The 24,291-nt window shown below is 46.0% G+C and overlaps 1 protein-coding gene across 2 annotated transcripts in view; it reads left to right on the top strand.

Annotated features, from left to right (window-relative positions):
• The first annotated feature begins 4,222 nt into the window (after positions 1-4,222).
• Positions 4,223-24,291, top strand: part of GRHL1 (grainyhead like transcription factor 1) — a 45,237-nt gene continuing 25,168 nt past the window's right edge. Inside the window, exons 1-8 of one of the 2 annotated variants that reach the window (XM_064508470.1) lie at positions 4,223-4,329; positions 7,642-7,828; positions 11,510-11,580; positions 13,081-13,471; positions 14,242-14,318; positions 15,129-15,285; positions 15,766-15,877; positions 16,882-16,976. In XM_064508470.1, coding sequence (XP_064364540.1) covers positions 4,310-4,329; positions 7,642-7,828; positions 11,510-11,580; positions 13,081-13,471; positions 14,242-14,318; positions 15,129-15,285; positions 15,766-15,877; positions 16,882-16,976 — 1,110 coding nt within the window. In that variant the 5' untranslated portion in view covers positions 4,223-4,309. Of the gene's footprint in view, positions 4,330-4,729; positions 4,822-7,641; positions 7,829-11,509; positions 11,581-13,080; positions 13,472-14,241; positions 14,319-15,128; positions 15,286-15,765; positions 15,878-16,881; positions 16,977-24,291 lie in introns of those variants that run through there. The other variant, XM_026097212.2, reaches the window with a different exon arrangement.

Here is a 24,291-nt window from a genome sequence, read left to right as displayed (position 1 = left end):
TGATAAGCTGATATGGCTGCTCTGGATGGTAGCAGTGTCTGTGCCTGTTCCAAGGCTTCCTGTTGTCCTAGCAGTGGCTTTGCTCTTTGGCTGCAGACCCTGCCATTGCCTACTGAGAAGTTCACCAAGCGTGTTTAGCGCCTACGCTGTGATCTAACAAGCTTGGTCTGTGTCCCAGGGTGCTTCTGTGCTGCCTTTTCATGGAGGATACCAGCAGTGTCTGTTTGGGTAAATGTGTCCTGCCTCTGGCAGGGCTGCCTGAGCGGTGTGGAGCAAGAGACCGCTGCAAAAGAGAGAGGGGTCAAGACACCACCTTCTTACATGTACAAGGAAGAGGAGGGTTCAAGGACCGCAGCTATCAAGGTCAGGATATTAGATCGCAGAGCTAGTGAGCTCCTGGTGAACTATCCAGCTCCTCAAAAAGTGGACAGGCTTCACGTCTGGGTTTGGGGTGGTGGTTGTAGCACAGCTCTGATGGTGGTCCTGCAAGGTGGACCTGCAAGGCTCCTGATGATGGCCCCTCTCCTAGTTGCTTGGTAACTTGGTCTGACTCCGGAATGTTATAAACTGAATTCATCTGGCCTGATTATCAGCATAGTAAGTTGTGGTATTCTGATAAAAGACTGTGACAAAACATTTCATTTAGTGGAGGGTAGTTTGTCACTGAGATCCATGGTGTTTATAACTTTACCTGGGCAGCTGAGTGGTTTCTGTGCTGTAGGGCAAAGATGATTAGGCACAAAACCTTAAGCACTGAACAGTGTGCCACAAATGAATTACATACACTGATCTGTAGCTACGCTTCCGACAGAATGGTGAAAACCACTGCACTATGAACCTGTGTGGTAGGACGTATGTACAAGAAAATCAAATCCAAAGGAAATGCTTTATTGAGCAGAGATGAAAAGTCTTCAGGGAGACTAGTTAGCATGCCAAAGATGATATTGTAGATAAATTCTAGACTTGAAGTTGATTTTTTTTAATGTAGATTACTGCAAAATAGATTCATTGATGTTGTAGTCATTTTAAATGTATTAAGTAAGGCTGATAAAGCTGTATCTCTTGCCCCCTCAATAGTCTGTAATGTCTCAACAGTTTCTACCTTATGAACAGGAATAAATACAGAGTTAAAAGGGAAAATCAGATCCTTAAGGAATGCCTGCAAGATCAGGTATAGGGATAATGCTGACATGATAAGCAAACTGCTTCTCTTTCATTTTCCTGTTTCATATTTCACACATTGTGCTTCCATTTATTTTTTAATTCTTTTTTCCCAGCTTTTTCCATCTTCCCTTTCCTATAGAGCATTTCAAGCTTCCTTTTCCATTGTTGCTTGTCTTTGTTTCTTTCCACCATTTCTATTTTTACCTCATTACCTAGCCTGGGCTTTTCTCCCCCGCCCCAGCCCTTTGATGCATTGAAGCCAATTTGGTGGGGGGGTGGGGGGGAGCAGTGCTCAACTTTGAGCTTACTTTTCCACCTCTATAGTCACTGACTACAGGCTTGCTGCAGAAAAGAAAAGCTTGTCTGGTGTGCTGTGTACTGAAGAAAAGTATAGAAGATTCAGTACTCCTGAAAGCCAGTCCTGCTACTTGGCCCCAAAGTTTTAGGGGTCCAGATTAAATAGAAAGTACCTTGCCTTGTCTCCCTGCTGCCAAGTATCAAAAACACAGATTTGATGCTTGTTTGTTTGACTGCTATGAGTGGCTCGTGATGATAATCATCTATGAGATTTTAAAGCCTTATTTTTTAGGTAAATCGTAACAATAGATAATCCATGTCTAGAAAAACTCACAGTTCCTGTACACAAAGATGTCAAAGGACAGGAGAGGAAAAGGTGTAGCACATTGATAGGGTGCTCAGCCAGGTGGTGACAAATGACATGAGAGTTCTCTAAGGCTTCTTGCTTGTGTAGAGTGGGATTCACTTTAAAGGGGATGAATGCATAAAGAAAGGGAAGAAACACTGAACATAGGACAAAGCCAGAGGAAAAGGTAAAGGGATGGGCATGAGAGGTGGAGGAGAGCAGTGAGAATGAGGTAACAGGGCTGAGAGAGGGAAGAAGTTGGAGCGAACAGCAGTGAGCACAGGGCAAGGAAAGTCCTGCCAGAGTGCTACTACATCAGTTTGGGATGGCTTTATGCCCAAGTCAAAGCTTTCTTAAATCCCTTTGTGCTTCTTGCCTGATTTTATTCAGCGATGATGCAATCCAGTTAGTGACATCACAGAAATATACTTACAAGTGGTGTTACAGAGTCTAGATTGTGACCAGCAGATTAGTCAGTGGTGTCACAGTCTGGTGTTTATATCATTGTCTCCTGAATGTGGAAGTGATTGCCATGTCGATAACTGAGTTTTCATCAGTGAATCAGGCTGTTAAGAAAAGCAGAGGAAACAGTTTTGATTTATCTGGAAAAAAAATCTTCGTAAATTCTAGCTAAGCAGAAGTACAAAATACGGCATATTACTCAGATTTCAGCAATTCAGGTGCAATGTAAACACCTTCAACACAGACTGCATCTGGGTCACTTAGAGTTACAGGGTAGTATTATATTTTATTGTAAATGAAAAGTATGCCCATGTGCCAAAAAGCAGTGATGGTGTGTGCACATCTCTGCATTCTAAGAACAGAAGTGACAAGTGTTAAGAATAAATAACTTTAGAGAAAGTTAGCAATCCTTTCCCATACTTCTTATTTTGAGTTGGTTTTGTAACTTATATTTGAAATCAATTGGTTCATACTCTTTTGGAAAAATTCCAAGCAGATACCATTTTTTCTTTGATGTAATCTAGAACTAGATTTTAAAATGTGTTATAGATTACCTTTTATTGCATGTCTTAAAGAACAACTTAAATCAGTTCATTTCACTTTCTAGAGCAAGATGCAATTTAAGGTTGATTTTTATCTTTTGCCATCCTAATGGCAATGTTTGCAGATCCAAACAAAGCATTTTATTTCTAGAATGCTAGTTGTAATCCAGTCAGAGGATGTTAAGCAACTTCCAGGATTAGAACCTTAGTGAAAGCTTGTTTCCTTTAGTTTCATGTTTCTTTTGGTTGGCTGCTTGAATTGTCTTTCTATAGTTTTGCATTGGAGTATGTCATTTAGAGCTAGGGAAGGAATTTTGACCTAGAAGGGAGACCTCTTATTAGCGTACATATTTCTAAATGATAGTAGCTATCTGAAGCATCTTCAGCATAAGATAGACAGTGTTGTTGCTATATGGGTTTGATTCGTTACTTAAACAAGCAACCTTATTTCTCCAGGAGAAACTTAAAATATTTTATTTCTGATTCAAATTTATATGCACTAAGATGGATATATCAATGTATTTGTGATGTTGCTGGTGTGGTAAACCCAGAGGATTTAGAGCTATTTCCAGCAGTAAGTCTACTGTAAACCTCCCTCTCCCCCTCCGCGGCTGGTTTTGCTCGGCGCATTCAGCTCCGAGGTGCCCAGCGACTGCAGGATGCAGCGAGACTCGACAGTGGGTGCAGCATCCGTGTAAATTACTGGTTTTTTTTCTTCTTTAGACTTCCTCAAAAGGGGATTTAATGTAGAAATAAGAGGGTTTAGATGGGGTAGAACAGAAACCCATTTTTAATGTGAGAGGAGCCCCGCGTGCTTGCAGCACGGTGGGGCCTGGTTCGCCATCTGAGGCCTGGAAGCGGCACCTGACAGGGCCTCGCTGGGTGGGGGTGACCGGCAGCCGGGACGTCAAGCGCAGCTCCGGTAGGCGCAGAGCGGCTGGAGACAGCCCGGCCGTGCTCGCGTGAAGCCGCTGCGGCACCACACGTCGGCCCGCGCCCATGTGCGCAGCTCGCGGGGAAGTGAAAAGAGCGGGAAAGGGGGTTTCTCCTCAGCCGAGCGGCCGCCGGCCCCGCGCGGTGCGCAGGGCCCGGCGGAGGCCCGCGCAGAGCACTTTCCCCTTGGGGTTTCACTCGCGCCCGGCCTGCTCCTTCCCCCGCTGCAGCACCCGGGCTGCGGACCGGTGACGGACCCCGCGTAGCCGCCTCGATCGCCGCCCCGCGCAGCTCCACAACGGCAACGGCAACGGCTCGGCTCGGCTCCGCCCCGCCCCGCCGCGCGGCCGGCCAACGGGGCGCGGCGGCCCCGCCCCGCGGACCGCGGCAGCCAATGGGCGGCGGCGCGCGGCGCCCGTCCACCTGCGGCTGCGGGAGCCACCTGAGCGGGCGAGAAAAGCCGACAGAACCCGTCGGTGCGGCGGGCTGCGCGCTGCTCGTCGCTCGCCCCCGCCGCCTCTCGCCGTCCCGACCGGCCGGGCCAGTTCCGCCGCCCTCGCCAGACATGACACAAGACTACGACAAGTGCGTGAGCCGCGCGGGGGGCCAGCCGCGCCGCGCCGGTCCGACCGGTGGCGCTGCCCCTGCGTGCGCCGCGGGCGGGGGGCGGCCGGCGCTCGCCGCCGTTAGCGGCCGCCGCGGGGGGCGCCGGGCACCGGGGGGGGGGGGTCGCCGCCCTCCCCCCCCGGGGGTGGTGCGAGGCGGCGGGAGGGGCCGGCGCGGGGCGACCCGCGGGCCCGGCCTCTGTGTGCGGCGGTGCCGCGGCGGCGAGGCAGGCCCGCTTTGAAACCCGACACCGGCGGCGAGGCGTGGGGCCGCTCCGCGCCGCGCCGGCCGCCCCCCGCCGCGCCTTAAATGCGGGCGGCGGCGAGCGGGCCGCGCTGCCAGCAGGAGCGCGCAGCGCCGCGGCCGCGCTGCGGGGCCGGGGCCGGGGCCGGGCGGCGAGCGGCCGCGGGGCGGCGGCGCCCGGATGGATTTCTATGAGGCGCACGCCGCCGGCAAGGGCGACTTCGCCAGGTAACGCGGCGCGGCCCGGGGGCGGCGGCGGCTCCTCCGGGGGCTCCGGCCTCTCCGCGCCGCGGGTGCGACGTTGCCCGGCCCTTGGGAAGCCGGATCGCCGATAAGCGGGTTTTCTTTTTCCCCCTCTTTTTTTCCCTTCTCTCTAAGCACAAGCGCAGATACCTGGTGTCGCGGGAAACTTGGCGTTGAAAGAGCCACAACGACGCGCGAAGCGGTTCTGCTTTTTCCCTCCCTGTAAGGCGACGAGTGCCGGTGCGCGCTCCTCAGCCCGGCTCGCCTCCTTCAGTGACCGTGTATCTGTGTTCAGGTTCTCCCCTGCCCGCCCGGACGCTGCGGTGACGGGCGCGGGGAGCGGGCCCAGCGCGTGGCTCGCGGCAGCAGGGCCGAGGGGCCGGTTATAAAATCTAACGTTCCTGTCGCTTGAGCGATCAGTGACTTAAATGAAATGCCTTCACTTCCCAGGAAAACTTCACTTTTCCTTTATTTTACTTTCTTTTTTTCGAAATTTCTGCGCTCTTTTTTTTAAATACGCTACTCTTTACGAGTTCGGCTCTAATGGAGTCTCGCTAAATCCACCCTGCGATTAGGATTTTTCACGTGTATTTTTGCTTCCCGTGAAAGTTAATAGATGAGGCCGTCGCAACTTAATTAGATACCTTTTACTTTTCTCGCCTATGGAAGTCGGAGAAAGAAATCCTCTTTGGTGCGACAGCATTACATATTTGCAAAGACCAGATTAAATGTATGTAAAAAGCAGATATAAAGTCAGCTGCAGTTGATGGTCTGTTAATGCATGGAGCCAGATCGGTGTTTTGGTAAGGGTGGGTTTTTAGCTCGGTAGGGATAGTTTCTATTGTCTGAACGAGGAGCGCTGCAGACTGTGGAATCCTTACAAACAAAGAGAATATTTATTTTCGTAATGTCTTTCTGCTTCCAACGTGGTCAAGCAGAAAGTAAGTTTCTGAAATAACTAAATGCGCAGTCGGAAACGCATTTCCAGCCTTTGCAGGTAATGTCCACTGCTTTACGAGCAGATCCATGTGCCAACAGTCATCTTGAAACCTAAAACTTGTCACAAGTCGATTTGTCAGAAAAATACGTGTTTGCCTCACAGAACCTGCAGTTCTGTTAAGGGATTGAGTTACTGCCAAACCGTACGCTTCTCTCGATAGTTCTAAAGATAATTCTTTTACACTACTTTTAGAGGAGGTAGGTTACCTTTAGGGCAATATTTATTCGGGTGTTGCAATGAGAAAGAAATCGCACAAAAATATGTAGTTTTTGCATTTGCTGTATTTCAGGTTAGTGGTTGTTTCAGTTCTGAGTATTTTTGATTCTACCTTTACTCTTTTTCCATGTGAATGCTGCGTTGCTGGAGGGAAGCACATTAGTGGTTTGAACTCCAAGTGAGGCTGACTTAGCCCTTCAACTTTGCAAAGTTGGATAAAGAGAGTTGCATGCAGGTTACTTTGGCTGCTTTTTTCTTACAAGTGACTTTAACCTGAGGACTTGCCCATTTGCTATGGACATTTAAGGATTTTCTTATCACATTGCATGAGAATAGGGGCTTCTACAATCCCCCATACAGAAAATTCAGCTTTGTTTTCTACTGTGCAGTCTTTAATAGAAAGTGATGTCCTGGATATCAGGGACTATGCATTTTAGTATCTGTGTGTCAGCGCATACATAAATATGTAGAAAGACCTGAAAAAGGGTTTGGCTAAAAGCTTATCTCTTTTGTTTGTTTGCTTGCTTTTTTCCCCACTATATAGTACTGATTTATAAGAGCACTTTGGGGCTGTAAATCTTGGAAACTCCCACTCACTTTAAGTGTCTTTAACTCGGCACGTTGTCCTATTGAAGCTCAATGGGACTACTTGTGTAACTGATAAAGGATCGAACACATAATTTGCAAAGTGCTTTGCAATCTTTTTGGTAGAAGGTGGTGATAAATGTAGGATACTGTTAAGCTGATTACAGTGATTAGAGTATTTCACAACTTTGTATTTCACAACTTTTTGTATTTGTAGTATATTTCAATCCCTGAATGCATCTGGGTAAATAGCAGATGAAAAGGATGCCTATCTTCCAGGATAGAGGTGTTACGGTGGTGGTAGGGATTTTTTCTTTCTTTCCCTCTTTTTTTTTTTTTTTTCTTCTGTAGCTATCATCAATTCACACACACACACACACACACACACACACACACACACACACACACACCCCCGTTATAAGCTAATGCTATGCTCACGCTGGAAAGAAAACTGTTGAACGTTGTTTAAAAGCCAGATTTAAACACTAGCAGTTTGATTTGGCTTTAGAGATGGAGCATATGTTCTGTCAAGACTCTGTAAGAAAGGTGCTTTGTTAATTCACACTTTCTAGTTCTGTACGAGAAGGCAGCACAGTTGGCTCTAGAGCGTAGGCAGGCATGCAAGGAATTGGGAGCAGGTTACAGCTCGGTAGTATTGCTTAGGATGTGCTGAGGTGTTGTAGGTGGTAAGCCGCTAAGTGAATAGAACTTTTGCTGAGTTGGATTCAGAGTGTTTGTTAGCAGGTCAGTTGTGCTCTTGAATAGCTTTGTGATTTTTATATATACTGATGTAATCCTACTGAGCTTGGTCAGATTAATCTTGATTTACGTTGAGTGAGAGTGAGATCAGAATTGGGTTTCTGGGCTTTGTGTGTTTGACTAATCCTTGCAATGCACTGAATCAGAATATGAGCCCAGTGAAAGTGGGGCAGCTAATCTTGAAGTGCTGCAGACTTTGAGAATGTTTTTCGAATGTTTTAACGACTTTCTCTCTCTCTCTCTAGTAAAAGGCCCGTGTTGGTTCTTCAGAATGATTCTCTCTACTCCCAGAGACGTCCTTATACCAGTGAAGATGAGGCCTGGAAATCCTTTCTTGAAAATCCCCTTACAGCAGCTACCAAAGCTATGATGAGTATCAATGGTGATGAAGACAGTGCAGCTGCCCTCGGACTGCTGTATGATTACTACAAGGTAGATTGTCACGGGTATGCTTCGACAGCCAGCGGAGCTCTTGTTCCACCTGTGGATAAAACATCATTTGTTAGAGGATTTTGCAGAAACCGTGAATAGATCATAAGGACTCTGAACTATATAATTTTAACATTTAAAAAAATGCTGGTCTTTTCTTCTGAAAATTGGGCTATTTTACCTCAGTAAAGTAAGATCATCTGGATCTTACTGTAATAGGTTGAAGGCTTCAGTTGCAGTTTACCTGTTGACTCTAGGTTCTTCAGGTGGCAATGTTTTAATAGTCATGAGGAATGAGACTTTGAAGCATTTCCATGCCTGAATATAAATGTATAAGGAGAAAGAAAGTTCTTCTCTTTTCTTCACGTGATCCCTGTTCTAGTGGGACTGTGGGCTTTTACTGGAACTCTGATGTGCTACTTCAGTGTAAGTTGAGATGCTACAGATTTTTTGTTGTGGAGAGGAAAATGTCAGCCTGAAAGAGCTGTTGTCTGCATCGCTCTGACTTTTAGTGAGCATTGGCTGCCAGAATCTAGTAGCCCCTTGACAACAGCAGTTGTCTTCCCTAGCGTTCAAGGTATTCTCAGAGATGTTTGAATGAGGTATATTGAATAAAGTCAAACAGATAGCTTTCTGGATGTGTGGGATTCCTTTCACTGAATTTTCCAATGTTAAGTATTGGAAGCCTAGGCCGAGGTAGTTGTCTTCATTCCCAGTCCAAGTCAATGGAGACCAGTAGTCATTTCCAGGTAGGGAGGCATCCTACTTACGTTAGACGCTTGTGTTACGGTGGCCTGGCTCACCTGGTGGAAGTGCCAGTTTTTCTATGCTGAGTGTGCAGGGAGGCCGGGGGCCTGGCTTGACTGAGATCGCTGACTTGTTGGTCAGTGCCTTTTAACGATACTGAGTGCAAATATCAGCCTCAGTATATCCTTCAAAGTCTAGGAGGGGTTGCCTTCTATCTTCGAAATCTTTGCCTGCCTTTTTAAGAGGTGAACATGGCCTTATGTATCAAAATATTCTTGTAATGCTTAATATAGAGATTAATACCCTACGCATACGATAAAATGCCCCAGACTCATTGATGTGAATGTTATTCAGCTAGTTTTGTGAGAAAATTGGCTTTCTGCTTTAGTCTATGCCCGCACTCGCTATGCTTTTGGAAAAATAGTTTCACAAGAACGATTTTAATCCACAAAATAGATTCTGATTTCTAAAACTGCAGATTACAAAGAAAATGTTGATGCTGATCCTTCATGCTTGGCAAAGCACAAGGGATTTGCTGTACATTAATGTCTTATTCAGGGTTTCCTTTTGGTTTGCCTATCAGTAGTTGTATAGAAAAATCAGTGGGGAAAAAACGGTATTTGGTACAGTTGTGTGAAGGAAAATGGTTAGAGGTTGAAAGCTTTATTGGAGGCTGTTAGGGACAATGTATAGACATTTGGAACATGCTTTCTCCACCCCTCCCCCCAAATGTTAAAGCCAGCTGATGAGTTCCCCTTCAAATGTCTTGTATAAAACAGAAAAATTGCTCAAGTTTTCTTTCATCTGACTGATGGTTCAACTGTCATAATTAAGGCTTTACAGGAAGTGCATTTTTGGTCAAGATCTAGAGTTTTGTAAGTGTTGGACTTTCAGCCAGATGCAGTTTGGAAGAATCTTCTTTTTTTTTTTTTTTTTTTTTTTTTTTTTTTTTTTTTTGTGAATAGTAGGTATCAGCTCTTTAGAGGCTCTCAGAATTTTGCTGGTCACTGAAAAAATCCAGCGATTATTCTGATGCTGTTAGAGACATGATATTGTGTAAAAGGTGTGGGATTTAGGTTTTCATCATGAGCTACTTAGGGAAGTATGCTTTTTGTGCAGTTATGTCATCAGCCTTATCGTTACTGTTATCAGTAAAGGGGTGATTCCAGTACCCTTTGCACTGCACCTGAGCTGGCAAATGCAAGCAGCATACGGATGTGCTTGTTGAGCCAGCATCAGCGGTGGAAAGTGTTAGCAGTTAATTCCTTGTTGTATAGAAAAATGTTTCTTCTAATCATTCAGGTGACATGTTGAGGGTAGCAAAAGCCCTGCATGCCATGTGTGCGTTTGCAGAGCAACCTGTGTGGACTTGCTGTGCAGTTGTGGGGATGTGAGCGCCACGGGCTCGTGTTGCTGATATAGTGGGAGCCATTCAGAGTTGCTGGAGCGCTAGCTGCGTGTTCAGGGAAACTGGCTGCTGTGGTTTGAGGAGTTTGTCCTCTTGCGCAGGGCTTGGCCCTGCAGTGCAGCCAGGAAAACGTGTGTGTGTGCGCATGCGTGCATGTCTCAGCTGCGCCATGTCTGAGGCGAAGCTCAAACCTGCTTCCATCATCAGTTTAGGAGAAGCAGCCAGGCCATGCCCTGGGACACCCATGGTGAGTGTGTATTCTGTTGTGGGACAGCCAAAGTCAGGCAGACAGGCTGTCGCAAGTAGGTGTGGGATAAGGAGCATTGTAAACCACCGTGGCCGTTTGCTAAGTGAAGGTGTTACAGAGCCTCTGCTTTCTGCCCTGAAATACGTGTGGAGTCCCTGCTGGCTGGAACTGGGAAATCCAGTTCAGCTACTAAACAGCAAGGAGTTGTCAGCAGGGGGGACAGGGTGGCTTATGTGACAGGTATTACGGTGTGTAGCATTTGCAGGAAGAATCCTGTCCATGGCGCAGAATGCCAGAAGCAATATTGAGTTGCTTTGTGCCGTGAATCCAAAGTACCCATCCAGTGAGAGATGGTTGCCCTGTGCTTTTAAAAGGATTAATGTAGTTTGATGGGCCAGTGTGCTGTAAATGGTCGTATATGATAATTAGCTGTAGCATCCTGATATGCTTCTCACTGTCTTACTTTTGGCCCTTTTCAACTCCTGTAAACTGTAACAGAAAATATGAGTGGGTGGGTTGTAGCTGCTAAAAATCATCTTAGCTTTGTGCAGAATTTGCTGTGTAGCTTTGAAAGAATTGATCTGGGTATGATTTCCATTTGGGAATGCTCCCGACCCGTGAGGAGGAGGATGCTAACCTCTCCCCTGATCCTCATAGGGGAAGGGGACAACTTCCTCCTTAGGGCAAGGCTAGAAGCACAACCTTCCAGGAATACGTCAGAATCTGCTCCTTCCCAAATGCCCTGGTCTCGAGAGGGAGGGGGGTGGAGAAAGCCTTGAGCTGTTTTTAAGAAAGTGGTCTAGAGAATCTTGTTGAAGAGAAAGGGGCTTTACTCTCCAGAGATGTGGAGCTGTTCCCTGTCACAAGCTCTGAGCTCATCCAGCAAACTGAACCCAGTTCACTTTCAGAAAGGAAAATCTGAGCTGCTAGTTTGAACCTCTGGAGATCATCTGATCCTGCTCACTCGGGTGCTGATGCTTCAGCTTAAGAAGTCCTGTTGGCCCCTCCAGTTTTAGCACTGTCTAATGCTGACAGGAGTCCAAGCCTCGCGCAACTGGCTGGGTTGGTTACTGTAGGATCTTCTGAGCGGTGTGTAGGACAGGCCTGGCATCCTAAAGCAATAGGAACGTTAGCATCAGTGAAGAACTATTACTAATAATGTGGTATCAGAGAATGATGCTTTCTTAATTAAAAGAGCTTTAATGGCTGTGTTATAAGGAGCTAACTTTTCCTTTTTGTATAGGAGGGAGAATACAGTTGTAGCATGTCTTGTATTTCGCAGGTTCCAAGGGAGAGGAGATCTTCAACAGCTAAACCAGAGGTAGAACATGCTGACCAAGATCACAGCAAAAGGTATTAGTTTTTATTATTGCATGTCTGCTTATTTCCCTTCCGAGACCACCAAAGCTGCTGAGGAGAAGTAACTTTTGCTGCATTGCAGCGTTACACTGGAAGAAAGAAACTGTTTGCTTTTACTTTGTCCCATGTTCCTGTGCTGCCCCAGAAACAGGACAGGGATTGAGGTGTGATGTGGATTACTGAGGCAAGCAAATTGCTTCTCATCTCCATCCATGTGCTTTCTGTTTCCTCGTGTCAGATCGTTGGCCTAGCCAAAGCTGCCCTCTCTCACCTTCAGTGCAGTCTGGAAACGCAGGCAGCCCTTCCCAAGACATGTGGAAGAGATTGGTGACCCTTTGATTTTTGCATGTGGTTGACTCAGTTTTTCACCACTCTTCTCCTTGTTCTCAGATGCCAGCAATTTGCTCCCTCATGCATGGGCTGATAGGGAAAGACTTCAAAGTGCTTGTGACTTTAGTTTTGTTTTTGCATCTTGTGTGGACTTTTGCCTGGGAACTCCTTTCCTTTTTTTGCCCTCCTGCCCTGCCTCTTTCAGGGCCCCCAAGCAGAAAAGGATACTGATTAAGTAAATACTACAAATGCGAGGTTCATCCAAGTCAGGCTTCCACTCCTACCGTCCTCTTCCTGTTCCTCTGGACAGATTGGAACATCTTAAGGACTCGAGGTTTTGTGGTGTGGCTGAGCTGATCGAATGACTTGTTGAGAGGATCAGTCTGGTTCTCAGCCATATGTTCCTGCTGCTCCTGCTTGCACCAACTCTGGTCTTCCACTGACCCATAACCTAGCAGGAAAAAAAAGTGATTAGTTTCCTGCCAGTTGAACAAGCTGAACCGGCTTGCCAAGGGGTCAGGGGAGTGTCAGAATTGGTGCAAAGGAGAGGGCAGGATCACATTGTTGGGAGGGAAGGAGGGCTGAGTCTTTTAGTGGCTACTAGCTATTAGGTCAGTGCAGCTACAGATGTAAGTGTCATCCTGACAGAAATGAGTGTGGTGGGGTGGAGAGTGTGAAGTTATGCAAACCACTCCAAGGTGTCTCAGTGTGGCTTTTCTTGGGGGGATGTGTGTGTGCAAGAGGGCTGTAATCTCCTCATTAGTGCTTCCCAGCTGGCACATAGTCCTAGTGCAGAAGGGTAGTAGCCTTGCTCTGGAGCCTACTCTGTCCACAAAAAAGCACTCACAGAGCACCTAGTGTGTCTGCCTGTGCTGCTGCTTGGCAAGAAGGGCATCAGACTGCTGTTTTCCAGGCAGTCAGAATCGTTGGCTGTTAACACTTAGCTCTGCTCCAGGGTGATTCATCTCCAATATGGTGCCCTTAACAATGAGTATTTGTTTGAATGAGTACCTTAACTTTTTTGGTTGGGATAGAGCTGGTCCTCACAAACAGAGGAGTTGGTGTTAGCTCACTTTGTCCAAAAGGCTGAGAAGTATTTCTAGTTCTCGTTTAATGAAAAAACAAACTGTTTAATTTATGTGTCTTTCTCCTTGCACTTCAAAGGAACAGCATCCCAAATGTGACAGAACAATCACTCATTTCCGCTGGAGAAAACAGGGTCCAGGTTCTGAAAAATGTGCCTTTCAATATTGTCCTTCCACACACACCCCAGATGGGCATGGACAAGAGAGGTCACCTGACAACCCCTGACACAACCGTCACAGTTTCAATTGCAACAATGCCCACCCATTCCATCAAAACGGAGACTCAGCCCCATGGCTTCGCGGTGGGCATCCCTCCAAGCGTCTACCACCCCGAGCCCCCTGAGCGGGTGGTGGTGTTCGACAGGAATCTCAATCCTGACCAGTTCAATTCCAACACTCAGCCTCAGAACTCACAGAGGCGAACGCCAGACTCCACCTTCTCAGAGACTTTTAAGGAAGGAGTGCAAGAGGTACCAAGAGAGGCCGTCACTGTGTGCATATTTTAGACTGGATGGAGGGATCTGGTTCCATCTTTAACTGTTATGTAGACCTGAAATCTATCTAATGAATTAGAAGTAGAAGACCTTTTTCAGAAAAGTGCAGAAGTATAACTTAGTAAATAAAACCTATACAACATGAAATCATTATCAGAAGTAAATGACTATTCTTGCCAGTGACAGAGCTTTTGGCTTGACAGTGTATGGAAATAATTATCTTGATTCCCACTGTACCAAGCCAGGTTTTGCAGGAGTTCAGCACTCAGCAGTATGTCTTTGCTGGCACCTAAATGATTAGGTTTGTAAGCTTCCTTGCAGCCAGTTTGTAGGTGTGCTGTGTGTCAGGTGAAAAAAAATCACTTTATTTTAGGGGTTTAGATGAGAGTTAAAGCTGGATGAAGATCCATGGTTTTGTTTTATTGTATCAACTGAAAATAACAGAGTAACAAGTTTTAAGCCAGGTATCGGGGAGCTGTGTAACTATGCCTCCTCTTTGAGGTTTTGGAAAGCTTTAAAATGTTGCCATAAGCTAGCTCATAAAAATTGTAAGGTGTGCATAGTTGACACCCAACAGTTTTTTATTAAAGCCCTGCTCAAGTGTCCTGTTTGTACAGAACCAAAATCAGTTGTTATCTGATGATCAGTTTGCCTGCCAGAAGTTCTGTGGTAACAAGTATCTGTTTAATCTTGACTCTTCTTGTTGCTGCTATGTTAGTTCTTGTGTCGTTTTGTGTCTATCCCAGGTTTTCTTTCCTGCTGAGCTGAATCTCCGGATGGCCAACATGAATTCGGAAGATTATGTTTTTGACAGCATTTCTGGGTAATGCTTTAAGCCCCTGATTGCCCATATCCTCTTGTTCTCTTATAGCTAGCTTGTTCATGAGTAAGCAGTATAACTTCCTTTTGCACTGAATCTCTGTGAGGCTGTGGATCTCAAAGCACAGCATGTCTGCTCATTTGAATTTGGCTTATAGATGTTCTTCATAGCTGAAAATTCTACTTGTGTTTTTAAGGAAAAATAGCTGGTTGGAAACAGCACCCCACTTTAGTTGCTATCCTTATAGCTCACTACAAGGTTAAACCCCATGTCCTCTAGGAAGATGTAATGCTGTCTCTCAGTTCTGCAGAAGTCTCTTGGAGCTGACTTCCAACTGTCTTGCACTCCCTGTCCTGCTAGCCTTGCTGTTTCTCTGCATCTACAGCATAGAAGCATAAATAGGATGCGTAAAACTCTTATATGAGCTCTAAGGGAGGGGATAAGCTTTTTGGTTAGCAGCAGTTCAACAAGAGGGAAGAGAAGACCATAGCTTATTAACTTGTGTATTTAATTTAATTGCTAATATACTTCTCTATTAAAAGAAAATAGTGTGTTGCTCTGAGTCTGAATAGGGAGCTTCCAGTCTTGCCTGCTGATATGTCTTGGGATTTAGCTTGCCAAGAACTTCTCTTAAATGTTCATTCATGAAGAGAATGGTTGAAAAAGGGGCTCATCCTGTTTTCCCACTTCCTCACCTGTTGAAGGCTTAGTGAGTCAACTAACAACTTTGGAATTTCTCCAAATTAAATGTAGAACATTTAATCAGCTTTCCAGGAAAATGCCTTAGCAATCACTGCCCTCTTTACTTCGTAGGAATAACTTTGAATACACTCTGGAAGCCTCCAAATCCCTCCGACAGAAGCCTGGGGACAGCACGATGACTTACCTAAATAAGGGTCAATTTTACCCAATCACACTGAAAGAAGTCAGCAGCAGTGAAGGAATCCATCACCCTATCAGTAAAGTCCGAGTGAGTGGCAGCTCTCGTGGTTTCTTGGGAAAGAGGGCGTGTGCGTGTGTGTACTGGTAGCCTTAAAATCCCCCGAAGTGCAATAGCCTAAACCATAGCACCAGCACTAAAGCCAGCTAACCCATGCTGTTACGTCAGTGTTCGTTCCTTTGCTGTCCACCTACTTTCAGACCAACCCATCCTGGCTCAGTCTGTTAAGATGTGTTGTCAGCACTTGTGTAAGGATGATGCAACACCTGGAATGAGGTCTTTGAACTCCAGTTAGGAGGGCAGTTCTGCTCATCTCTGCTTATGACCCAGAAAGCAGTGCTGTCTGCTTTGCTGTTCTGCAGCAGAGTGCCAGGTGTCCTGGGGTTTGTTAAGTTCAAAAGCCTAATGCTTTCCAATGCCAAGGAGAACTTCCAAATGTGGTCTGTGGCCTTTTCTCTTTCACATGTTTGTATATCTTTTTAATCTTACCTTCTCATCCTCTTCTTTTAGAGTGTCATCATGGTAGTGTTTGCTGAAGACAAAACAAGAGAAGATCAGCTCAGGCACTGGAAATACTGGCACTCAAGGCAGCACACCGCCAAACAAAGATGCATTGACATAGGTAGGAGATGCTTTGGTTGCTGATGTCAACCTCCAAACCTAATTCCTTGGCCAGGTTTGGCTTTCTGCTGATGCTTTGTTATTTTAAGGAACCTTTGGATCATGCTCTGTGCTGTCCATAGCTTTGCTATAAGCCTCGCGAGAGCTTTTGATTGCTCCGAGCTAATGTAGTTTTCAGAACTCCTTAAAGGGACTGATTTTTGGAGGGTTTTGTTTGCCTGGTGAGCAGGTTGGGTTTAGGGTCCTGCATTGGGAATTACAATTCACTGTTGCTTTGGAATATCTTGATGGTTGTGGGTAAATTGCAGCTTAAACTCTGTGGCTGTCATAAGCATTGTGTTTCTTCAAAGGACAAGATCCTCGTGGAAATACCTTGACGCTAATCGTCGTCCTTCCCGCAGCTTTGCTCACAACTGGTCTTTGGTTCACTTCAAAAATACACACGCACTCATACACACACAATCCCCCTGCAAATTTCCAATTGCCTCCAGACAAGGCTGTGGCTGGCTGGCTTCTAGACTCCTCTGACTGAAGGCTGGGTTGTACTCCTAGTCCCTTCCTTCTGTGAATAAAAGCAGGGATTAATCACTTGGCACTTAAAGCAGACGCGCATGCAAATCCTTGTTTGTTCTTGAAGGAGTTTTATTCAGAGCTTATATCCTTGCCATACAGGATAGTATTTCCGCACATAGCAGGGTATGGCACAGAGATGTGCAATACCTGGGATGTCTGCCCTTCTCATTGCAGTTTCTAGTTGACTTTTCTGCCGAGTCCTTTGTTTTCATCTCTCCTCTTGTTTTTTTCTTTTTGTTTGTGGTGTGTATGCGCGCGTGTGTGAGAGAGAACCATTTCCGGCCTTTTCAATGATCCACTCCTAAAATGGTTCAGCTTTCTTCGCCCCTAAGGGGTTGAAGAGGAGTCGCAGTTGCTAGCTAGCTGCTTCGTATGATTAGGAAGTCCAGATGGTATTGTCTCTTCCTCTCCCTCATCTCTTCTTTCCGATAGCTGATTACAAGGAGAGCTTCAACACTATCAGTAACATTGAAGAGATTGCATACAACGCCATATCCTTCACTTGGGACATCAATGAGGAAGCAAAGGTATGTGACCACAGTCATATTTCCTGCCCTTTCAGTAGATGGGGGGAGAAGGGGAAGGGTGTTTGGCCTACCTGGTGATTAGCAAGTAACAAGTTTGTTTACACTCTTGTATTAGGCAAAACCTTCTGGCTATTTCTTAAGAGGGTTTGTATGCACAGCTGCGGAGAGCTTTGCAACTACTTTAAGATTCTTGGCGAAATTGTTTGGCGCTTCCTTTTGTCAGTACTTGTCTGTCAGGCAGACATTTCCCAGAGCAGTGATGAACTGGTGCTGAAGGTGTGATTGAGTGTGGTTGGGCTTGGCAGTTAGCACAGTCTCTTGGATTATCCCAGCGGGAGGCAGTTTCTCAGGAGTTGAGACTGTGGCAATGGGATTGTATTAAGCAGAAGAGGGAGTAGCTGCTGTTGTTGAGCTACCAAAGAATGTGTTGCTGAAACCACAGATCCCAGCACACAGTGACCTATTTCAGTCAGAGCAGCCTCCTGGTGAACTCTGATTTGATCCTTTTGCAGAACTTTGGGCACCACAGTAGGTACCGAAGTATGGGCAGCTTTCCTAGCTGTAGTTCCCTGCAGCTGTTTGAAGCCATTCCAACTTTAGAAAAAGACTTGTGCATCTTCAGGTACCAGGATAGCAAGTCAGAGAGAATGGAGTCACCCTAACTCCAAAGGTGTTTCCCATCAGTTTATTGCTGGAGTTGAAGTGCTGCAGCTCTCTTAGAAGGGTTTCCATACTGCCTGGGCTGGCTCTACTGGTCCATTCAACGAGGATTACCCTAGGGCTGGCGATACTGGGTTTTCTTTAAAAACTGGGGACTATCTCTTTTGGGAGACTGGCTACTCCCTTGCTAGTACATCGTACCAGCTTCAAGAGGAGAAGTGATCCTGGTACGAGGCTGCAGAATGCCATGCCCAAGGAGAGCCCTAGCTGGGGGAGAAGGACACAGGAGAACTCTCATCAGTGTGTGCCAAGGTGCTTCTCTGCAGCTCTGTGTACCACTGTGATCTGCGGGAGGCACAAGGGATGATGTCCCTGCACAGAGCCCACTGTCATCATGAACTTTGCTCTGTGCTGCAAAAGAGCATTGGAGAAGAGACAGGGAGAGGTTGCATGGACATTGGTGTTCAGTAGTCCCCTGAATTTCAGCTCTGTGGGAGAAGTTTGGGGTGTATGACAGACAGCAGTGAGGAGCTGCATGTGCTGCTGACTAGAGAAAGTGCTGCCTTGCAGTATGTGCAATATCACTTTTGAAGCTGGTGTTGGATGCCAGGCTTCCCCGTTCACCAGACTCAGTGCTTGGGCTTGGCTTAAGTCAGGCAAAGAATGATGGCAGGATGGCTTTACCTGCGGAAGCACGTTAAAAGGCTGACGTTTTTTGAGGCATGAAGCACTTTGTTGTATGAACAAACAGATGAGGCTTCAGAGAGGCTGTCAAGAGGAGGCAGCATGTGTTCCCAGCATGTTACCCAACTGCTATAATCAGGCTGAGATTGTTCTGTCCAAGGAACTTGGATGGTTTGTGTTTGTGAGGTGCTGAAAGTCTTTGGACTTGAACACAGGGATGAATCTTGCAGAGACAGCAATGATTTTAGGTCCCTAAGGAGCTGGAAACTCTGGCAGCTCAGCAGCTGCCTCTCTGCTGGCTCAGCCATCCTGCAGCAGTGGGGACAGGCCTCTAAACAAGGAGCAGGGCTGAGAGCTGGTGTTAAGAACCCAGTGGCTGCCCCAAGGAAAGCTACCCCCCACCCAACCACCAGGTGACAGAGCCCAGCGTCACTTTCCTGATTTTTCTCTCTTAAGGCATTCATGACAAGTAAGTGGGCAGAAAGCAGACAAAGGATGCTAAAGGTTGAGAACCTCTTCTGGGGCTGGAGGACTGAATTTTTTGACAGCCCCTCTGTACCGTCCTTAGCATGTCAAGGCAGAGGGGATGGTTTTAGTGGAACAAGCAGTATTTATCTAGGGCTTCCAAAAGATGAGCCAAACCATTTGAAAAGGTTCTTCAGGAGATGGCTGACCAACCTGCCTTTATCTGTATGAAGCTGGTATAGCTGGTTATTGCCTAGGTGCTCTACAATCACCTGAATGAGTGATCTTGGAGGTTGCAGGTCCATAGCAAAATTGCCAGTAGCAGCCTGAAAATGTCCAGGGACCTTTGGGTCAAGACTGAGCTGTATGGGATGAGGTGGTGCAGGAAAACATGACCTGTACTGCTTCTGTGGCCATAGACAAGACTGCTTCCAGATTCACTCCGAGAGATCCATGTGCTTCAAGTATTGGATTGTATGAAACTGCCAAGAGGCATTCTTGGTACCAAAGTACAAGACTTGGCTCCTGAAGTCACTATCATACTAAGAAAAAAACACTCTGTAGACTTCAGTGTTCGAAGAATTCTCATTTGTAGCAAGTTCTCTGTGTGTATAAGTTCTTTATTTTTTTTTTTTCCCCTGAGTGGATGTGTTTGTCAGTGATTGGATTTCTCATCAGCAGAGCTGTAATTCTTTCCCAACGCCTATGATCTTATCAGGAGATGTCTGAGCCAATTTCAACAATTTTTATTACATGGTTCGTTTACTTTGCATTCTCTCTCTCTTTCTCTCCCTCTGTTAAGAGAGTAGGGAATAAAGAGAGAGCTGAGTTTCTGATGCTACAGAAAGTTCTCCACAGTAATAAATGCAGTGTGTTATGTTTAATAACAGCAGCAGTGTTGCATAGATTGTATGTTTAACAATCCAGCAAGTCTTGATTATCAGAAACTTGCTTTCCCAGCCCTGGTGTTAACAGGACCAGAGCTGAAGGACTCTTTTGAGGTTGCTGGTTCTCCTCTTTTCCTCTTGCTTTTGATTCCAGTTTGCTGTGGTAATGATATAGTCTTGTGCAGTGTAGTATAATGGTGTGAAATGGGAGGTGATGAGTCTCTGCGTCTGAATTTCTGATGTAGTTATTCATTTAGGCACCCAGGGCTCTAAGTGTGCGTCAGATGTCTTAAAGGAGAAATAGCATGTTATCACAAGAAGCTGTCTCTAGCAGCTCTGGTACCAATGCATTATAAACATTTGCCTGCCTTTCTTGCACTAACCCTTGTTGTGGGGGTGTATGGGAGTATTGTACCTCTGCTGCTTTGTCAGCTCTGAAGGATGTCAGCTGCTTGAGGGAATGCTTTGCCAGTCAGTTGGGACACTTTGGAGATTTTATAAAATGCAGTTTCTGGTGGGGGGAAAAAGTACTCTTTTCAGGTGTTAATATTGCTGCATTGCACTCCGTAAAAGGGAAACTTCACAGATTTTTTTATTCCCCAGCTGTAGAGTTGGAGGAGGGAAAGGAGGAAGTTTGAGCTCCCCTCAGCATCCAGCATGTCCCAGTTGTGTTCTGCTGGGAGAGCTGAGTGCAACTCCAGAGTGGCTTTTTGTGTGTGCAGGACACAGCTGGCAGGTCTTACTCTGAGTGAATGGAGTCATGCAGCTGGCTATGTCTGTGCACTATTTGTGAGTGCATATGAGTAAAAATGGGAGTAATGCAGGCATTTCTCAGTCTAGGATCAGAGAGTGTCTGTGGGATTTAGAGCAAAAGGTGTGCACTTTCCTGCAGCTCCTCTCTGCCCTCCTCTGTTCCTCTGAGGCAACACAGGAGTTGTTAGAAGTGGCTATGCTGTGGAAGAGCGGTGCATTAAGTATTCTCTGAGCTCTGCAAGAGCATGTTCAAGCTGGAAAAGTTCTCAATGCCTAAATGTGCCTTGTTCTGGGACAGCGAAGGGAGCTGAGAGTGGGAAGGAAGGCCAGGCTTAGAGAGGGGGGCAGCAGGGGAAACATTGCCCCTAAGTGTTGCCCCTGAGGATGGGGTAGAAGTGTTGAAAGGAAATGCTGCGGAGTGGGGGAGTAATGATTCTTATGGGCTTATAGGGGTCTGTGTTAAGAGGTGAGGTCTGACTCCACCACCTGAGGGACCAGGTAAAGGCGAAGGATTGGATAGGAGAGAATTACGCTTTGTGAGGAGGAAGAGGGGGTGGGTGGTGAATTGGTGAATTGTTGAGTGGGTGAATTGTTGAGCTGGGTATTTAGGAAAGCCAGTGCAACTACTCAGTTAGGAGGAGTCCTGGTTGGGTGCAAGCATGATCTGATGAGCCTGACAAAGATGTGTAGCTGATACACTCACTTGCATGCAACAGGTAATGCTGCAGTTACCCTGAGGCTTGTGGAGGCTTCAAACAGTTTCCCACCCTGTCCTGGCTTTCTGCCATGTTGGGCAGACAGTTGAGGTAGGATTCTTTTCCTGCTAACAGCTTTTAGATGTCTGAACCCAAGCTCATCATATTCTGCTTCTACTACTTCCATTAGAGATGGGGTGTCTGTAGCTGGGATAGAGCTCTCTCTGGAGGTGCCTGCCTCTCCTCATCAACTGTAGTAGGCTCGACCATCTTTAAAGACAGTTGCCTAAGTCAGGGAACAGGAATCTTCTCCTTGCTGGCCCTGTTTGTGCCTTTGATCTCCGTATGTCAATTGGGGGAAGCATTTGTAGGTTCAGGTCATGAGTTTTTGAGATGGAGAACCATCTTTTACCGGTTCTGTACAGCATGCCTGGTTTTCCTGCTCTTAGTTAGTACCCGTAAAGGTTATTTAATGAATATTACCACTATGTGCATGGTAAACGTGCATTTCCACCTAAGTGTTGCGTGCTACTTTATTCATAACATTGGCCATTGTCCTGTTACCTCTGTTGTGTTACCGGTTAGGTTGTAAAGCAAATTCTCTATTCCTTAACTTTGGCCTGGGGACATGACCTGTTCTCAGATCAGTGACAGTTGAACAATCTGGACAGATCAGTTTCCCCAGGAATAACTGGCTTCGCTGGATCCAGCTTTGCTCAAATCCTGTCCGAGCTCCTGCCTTGTGGGACCCTGATTCAGCTAGGGCCTCGTATCTTAACAAGGCAAGTCAGCATGTTTTTATGCCAGGTGAGAGGGCAGGAAGGCTTATATGTTCACCTAGGAGCAGTTCTACATCAAGCTGGATAGATGCAGGATGACTTTTCTAGTGCTCGTGTCCCCTTCTTAGGGGTGGCTGGAAGGTGTTGGTTGCTGGTATTAGGCAGCAGCTCTGCTCCTTATCTGTTCAGCTGAAGATCTAGGAGAGGCATAACTTGGCAGAACACAATTTAAAAAAAAACATCTTTACAGCAATCACAGGTGCCTCTTTTCCAGGTTTTGCAATTTTGAGAATGCAAGGACCCTCTATTGTTCTGGAGCACTGCTTCCATGCTTCCTCCTGGGTCACCTCTGAGACATGACGTTGCCTCCTGCAGCTCCCAGAGGAGTGCCTCGTGGAGGTCGAGGTCTATCTTGCTTGCTTTAGGCTGGCTGGTGGGACTGTAGCCAAAGGTGATATCACTGCACATTAAGGGCTCTATTGTCCTCCCACTCCTTCCCTCCCCCCCCCCCCCCCAAAAAAAAAAGGTGTTGGAAGCCAGATGCTGTGTGTGAAAAGACCCTTTCTGCTCAAAAGGTACATGTAGTGAGGGTGTAGAGATGGAGAACCTTGTGGTAGAACTTTCTGCTCTTTCTACTGAAGAGAATGTGCTGTGACATCTCTAATTGACACCCTGAATGAAAGAGCAATTAAATACTGCTCTTTTTGTTCAAGAAAGGTGGAAGAATCCTGTATTAAGGTAATTTGATGTTAATTTGGGTTGGTCTTTTGAAATAGCAGATTGCCCAATGAGAGTGGTCTTTTGGCAGATTCTCATGCATACTGACTGCAGTTCTTGGGCAGGATTTTGTCATTCAGGTGAGCTCAATTTTTAGAGAGGGTGTATCTCTTGCTATAACTTGAAGTGAAACTGGGCTGTACAACACTGATTTATTTTAAGAGATCATTCTAGCATAAACTGTATTTGGTGTTCACTGTAGGAAAAATTTTAACTTTTGATTGATGAATATTGCATGTATTTATATGGATGCCATTGTAATGAAACAGCAGTCATGTGTCTCATTAAATAAGGTGTTGCCACCTTCAGCAGCATTAAGGAGGTACAGGTTTGGTTAGTTGGAAATGAAACTATGAAATGTGATGAGTCAAACATACTTAAGGGAAAGATACTGGTTTGAAGCCAAGGCTACAGACCACAAGTACTTTGAGGCACAAGTACATATAACATTTGGAGTAGTGACATAGGAAAGTCAAAGCAAGTATTGTTTACCTGCCTCTAATACAGACTATTTCATTGTCTCTCTCGGGTTTTCCACGAACAAGCATATGTTGTCCTTGCTTTTGAGTGTTGCAAATTAGAAGCAGTTTTTTCAATTAACACAATTTTTTGGGGGGGGAGGGAGAGGGCAGGGAACTTGGTGTCCCAAATTTTGCCATCCTTTTGGTCTTCCAGCCAACTGCAGAACTTGTAGCGTATTTTTTAAAACAGAAACAGAAAAGGTAACTTCCTAAAGTTATCTTTTCTATGGGGAAAACTGGATGGTTTTTTTTCCCCTCAATTCCTCTCAAGCCTGATGGCAAAACTTCCATTTCAGACACTTCTTGTGCCCTTGTAGCCTGAAGTCTTTCAATACTCTTTTTTCATGTTGCTGCTTTTTGCCAACCTGTTGCTTTTACTGTCTTTCAAACCAAACCAACAGAAGTTGACACCTGGCTTGCATCTTTATCTTATCAGAGTGTGGGGTGGGAGAAAGCATTGTTAGGAATGGGAACCTCTGTCCCTGTGTTTCCCATGTGTTGTGAACAGAGACATGCTTGTATTCCCTTGCCTCAGAACATGTTGGAATAACAATCTGCATTGCTCTTTGGAGAAGGAATATGCATTTTCCTTTCATTACCATTCACTTTTGTTTCATTGATGGAGTGAACTTGCTACAAGGATGTTCTTTTATCTGGGAATGGGTAATATTTCCCACTCCGTGTTCCTTGGCATGGTGTAGAACCTGTGATGTGTTTTGTGTCAGTCACCCGAATTGAGCTTTGGAGGTTTAAACGCAAACTAATTCCACAGACTCTGAGCAGGATGGCGCTTGGCTCCCCCAGAGTGGAGCTGGAACGGATGCAGCCTTGTCACAGATCTGCCAGACAAGCCTTATTTGGAGTGTCCGATCTCAAAGGCAGGAGGTGGCTGGGGAGCCCACAGGTGCATAGGTTGCCCAATTTTTATCTCTGTTTCCAGACTTGCCTCCTGCTGATGCAAAACCTGTGGTGCATGTGGGAGGTGAAAAAATGAATGTGAGAGCAGTAAGATTAGCGACCTCTCAGGTGATCTGTACCAAGCGATTTTTCAAGACAGAACCGTGTTCCCAGCACGGCTTTCTTAGGACATGCAT

The sequence above is a fragment of the Dromaius novaehollandiae genome, chromosome 3 (assembly GCF_036370855.1).
Source record: "Dromaius novaehollandiae isolate bDroNov1 chromosome 3, bDroNov1.hap1, whole genome shotgun sequence".
NCBI classification, from domain to species: Eukaryota; Metazoa; Chordata; class Aves; order Casuariiformes; family Dromaiidae; genus Dromaius; species Dromaius novaehollandiae.
The sequence above is the reverse complement of the archived record's forward strand: the minus strand, read 5'-3'. Positions and strand labels throughout refer to the sequence as shown.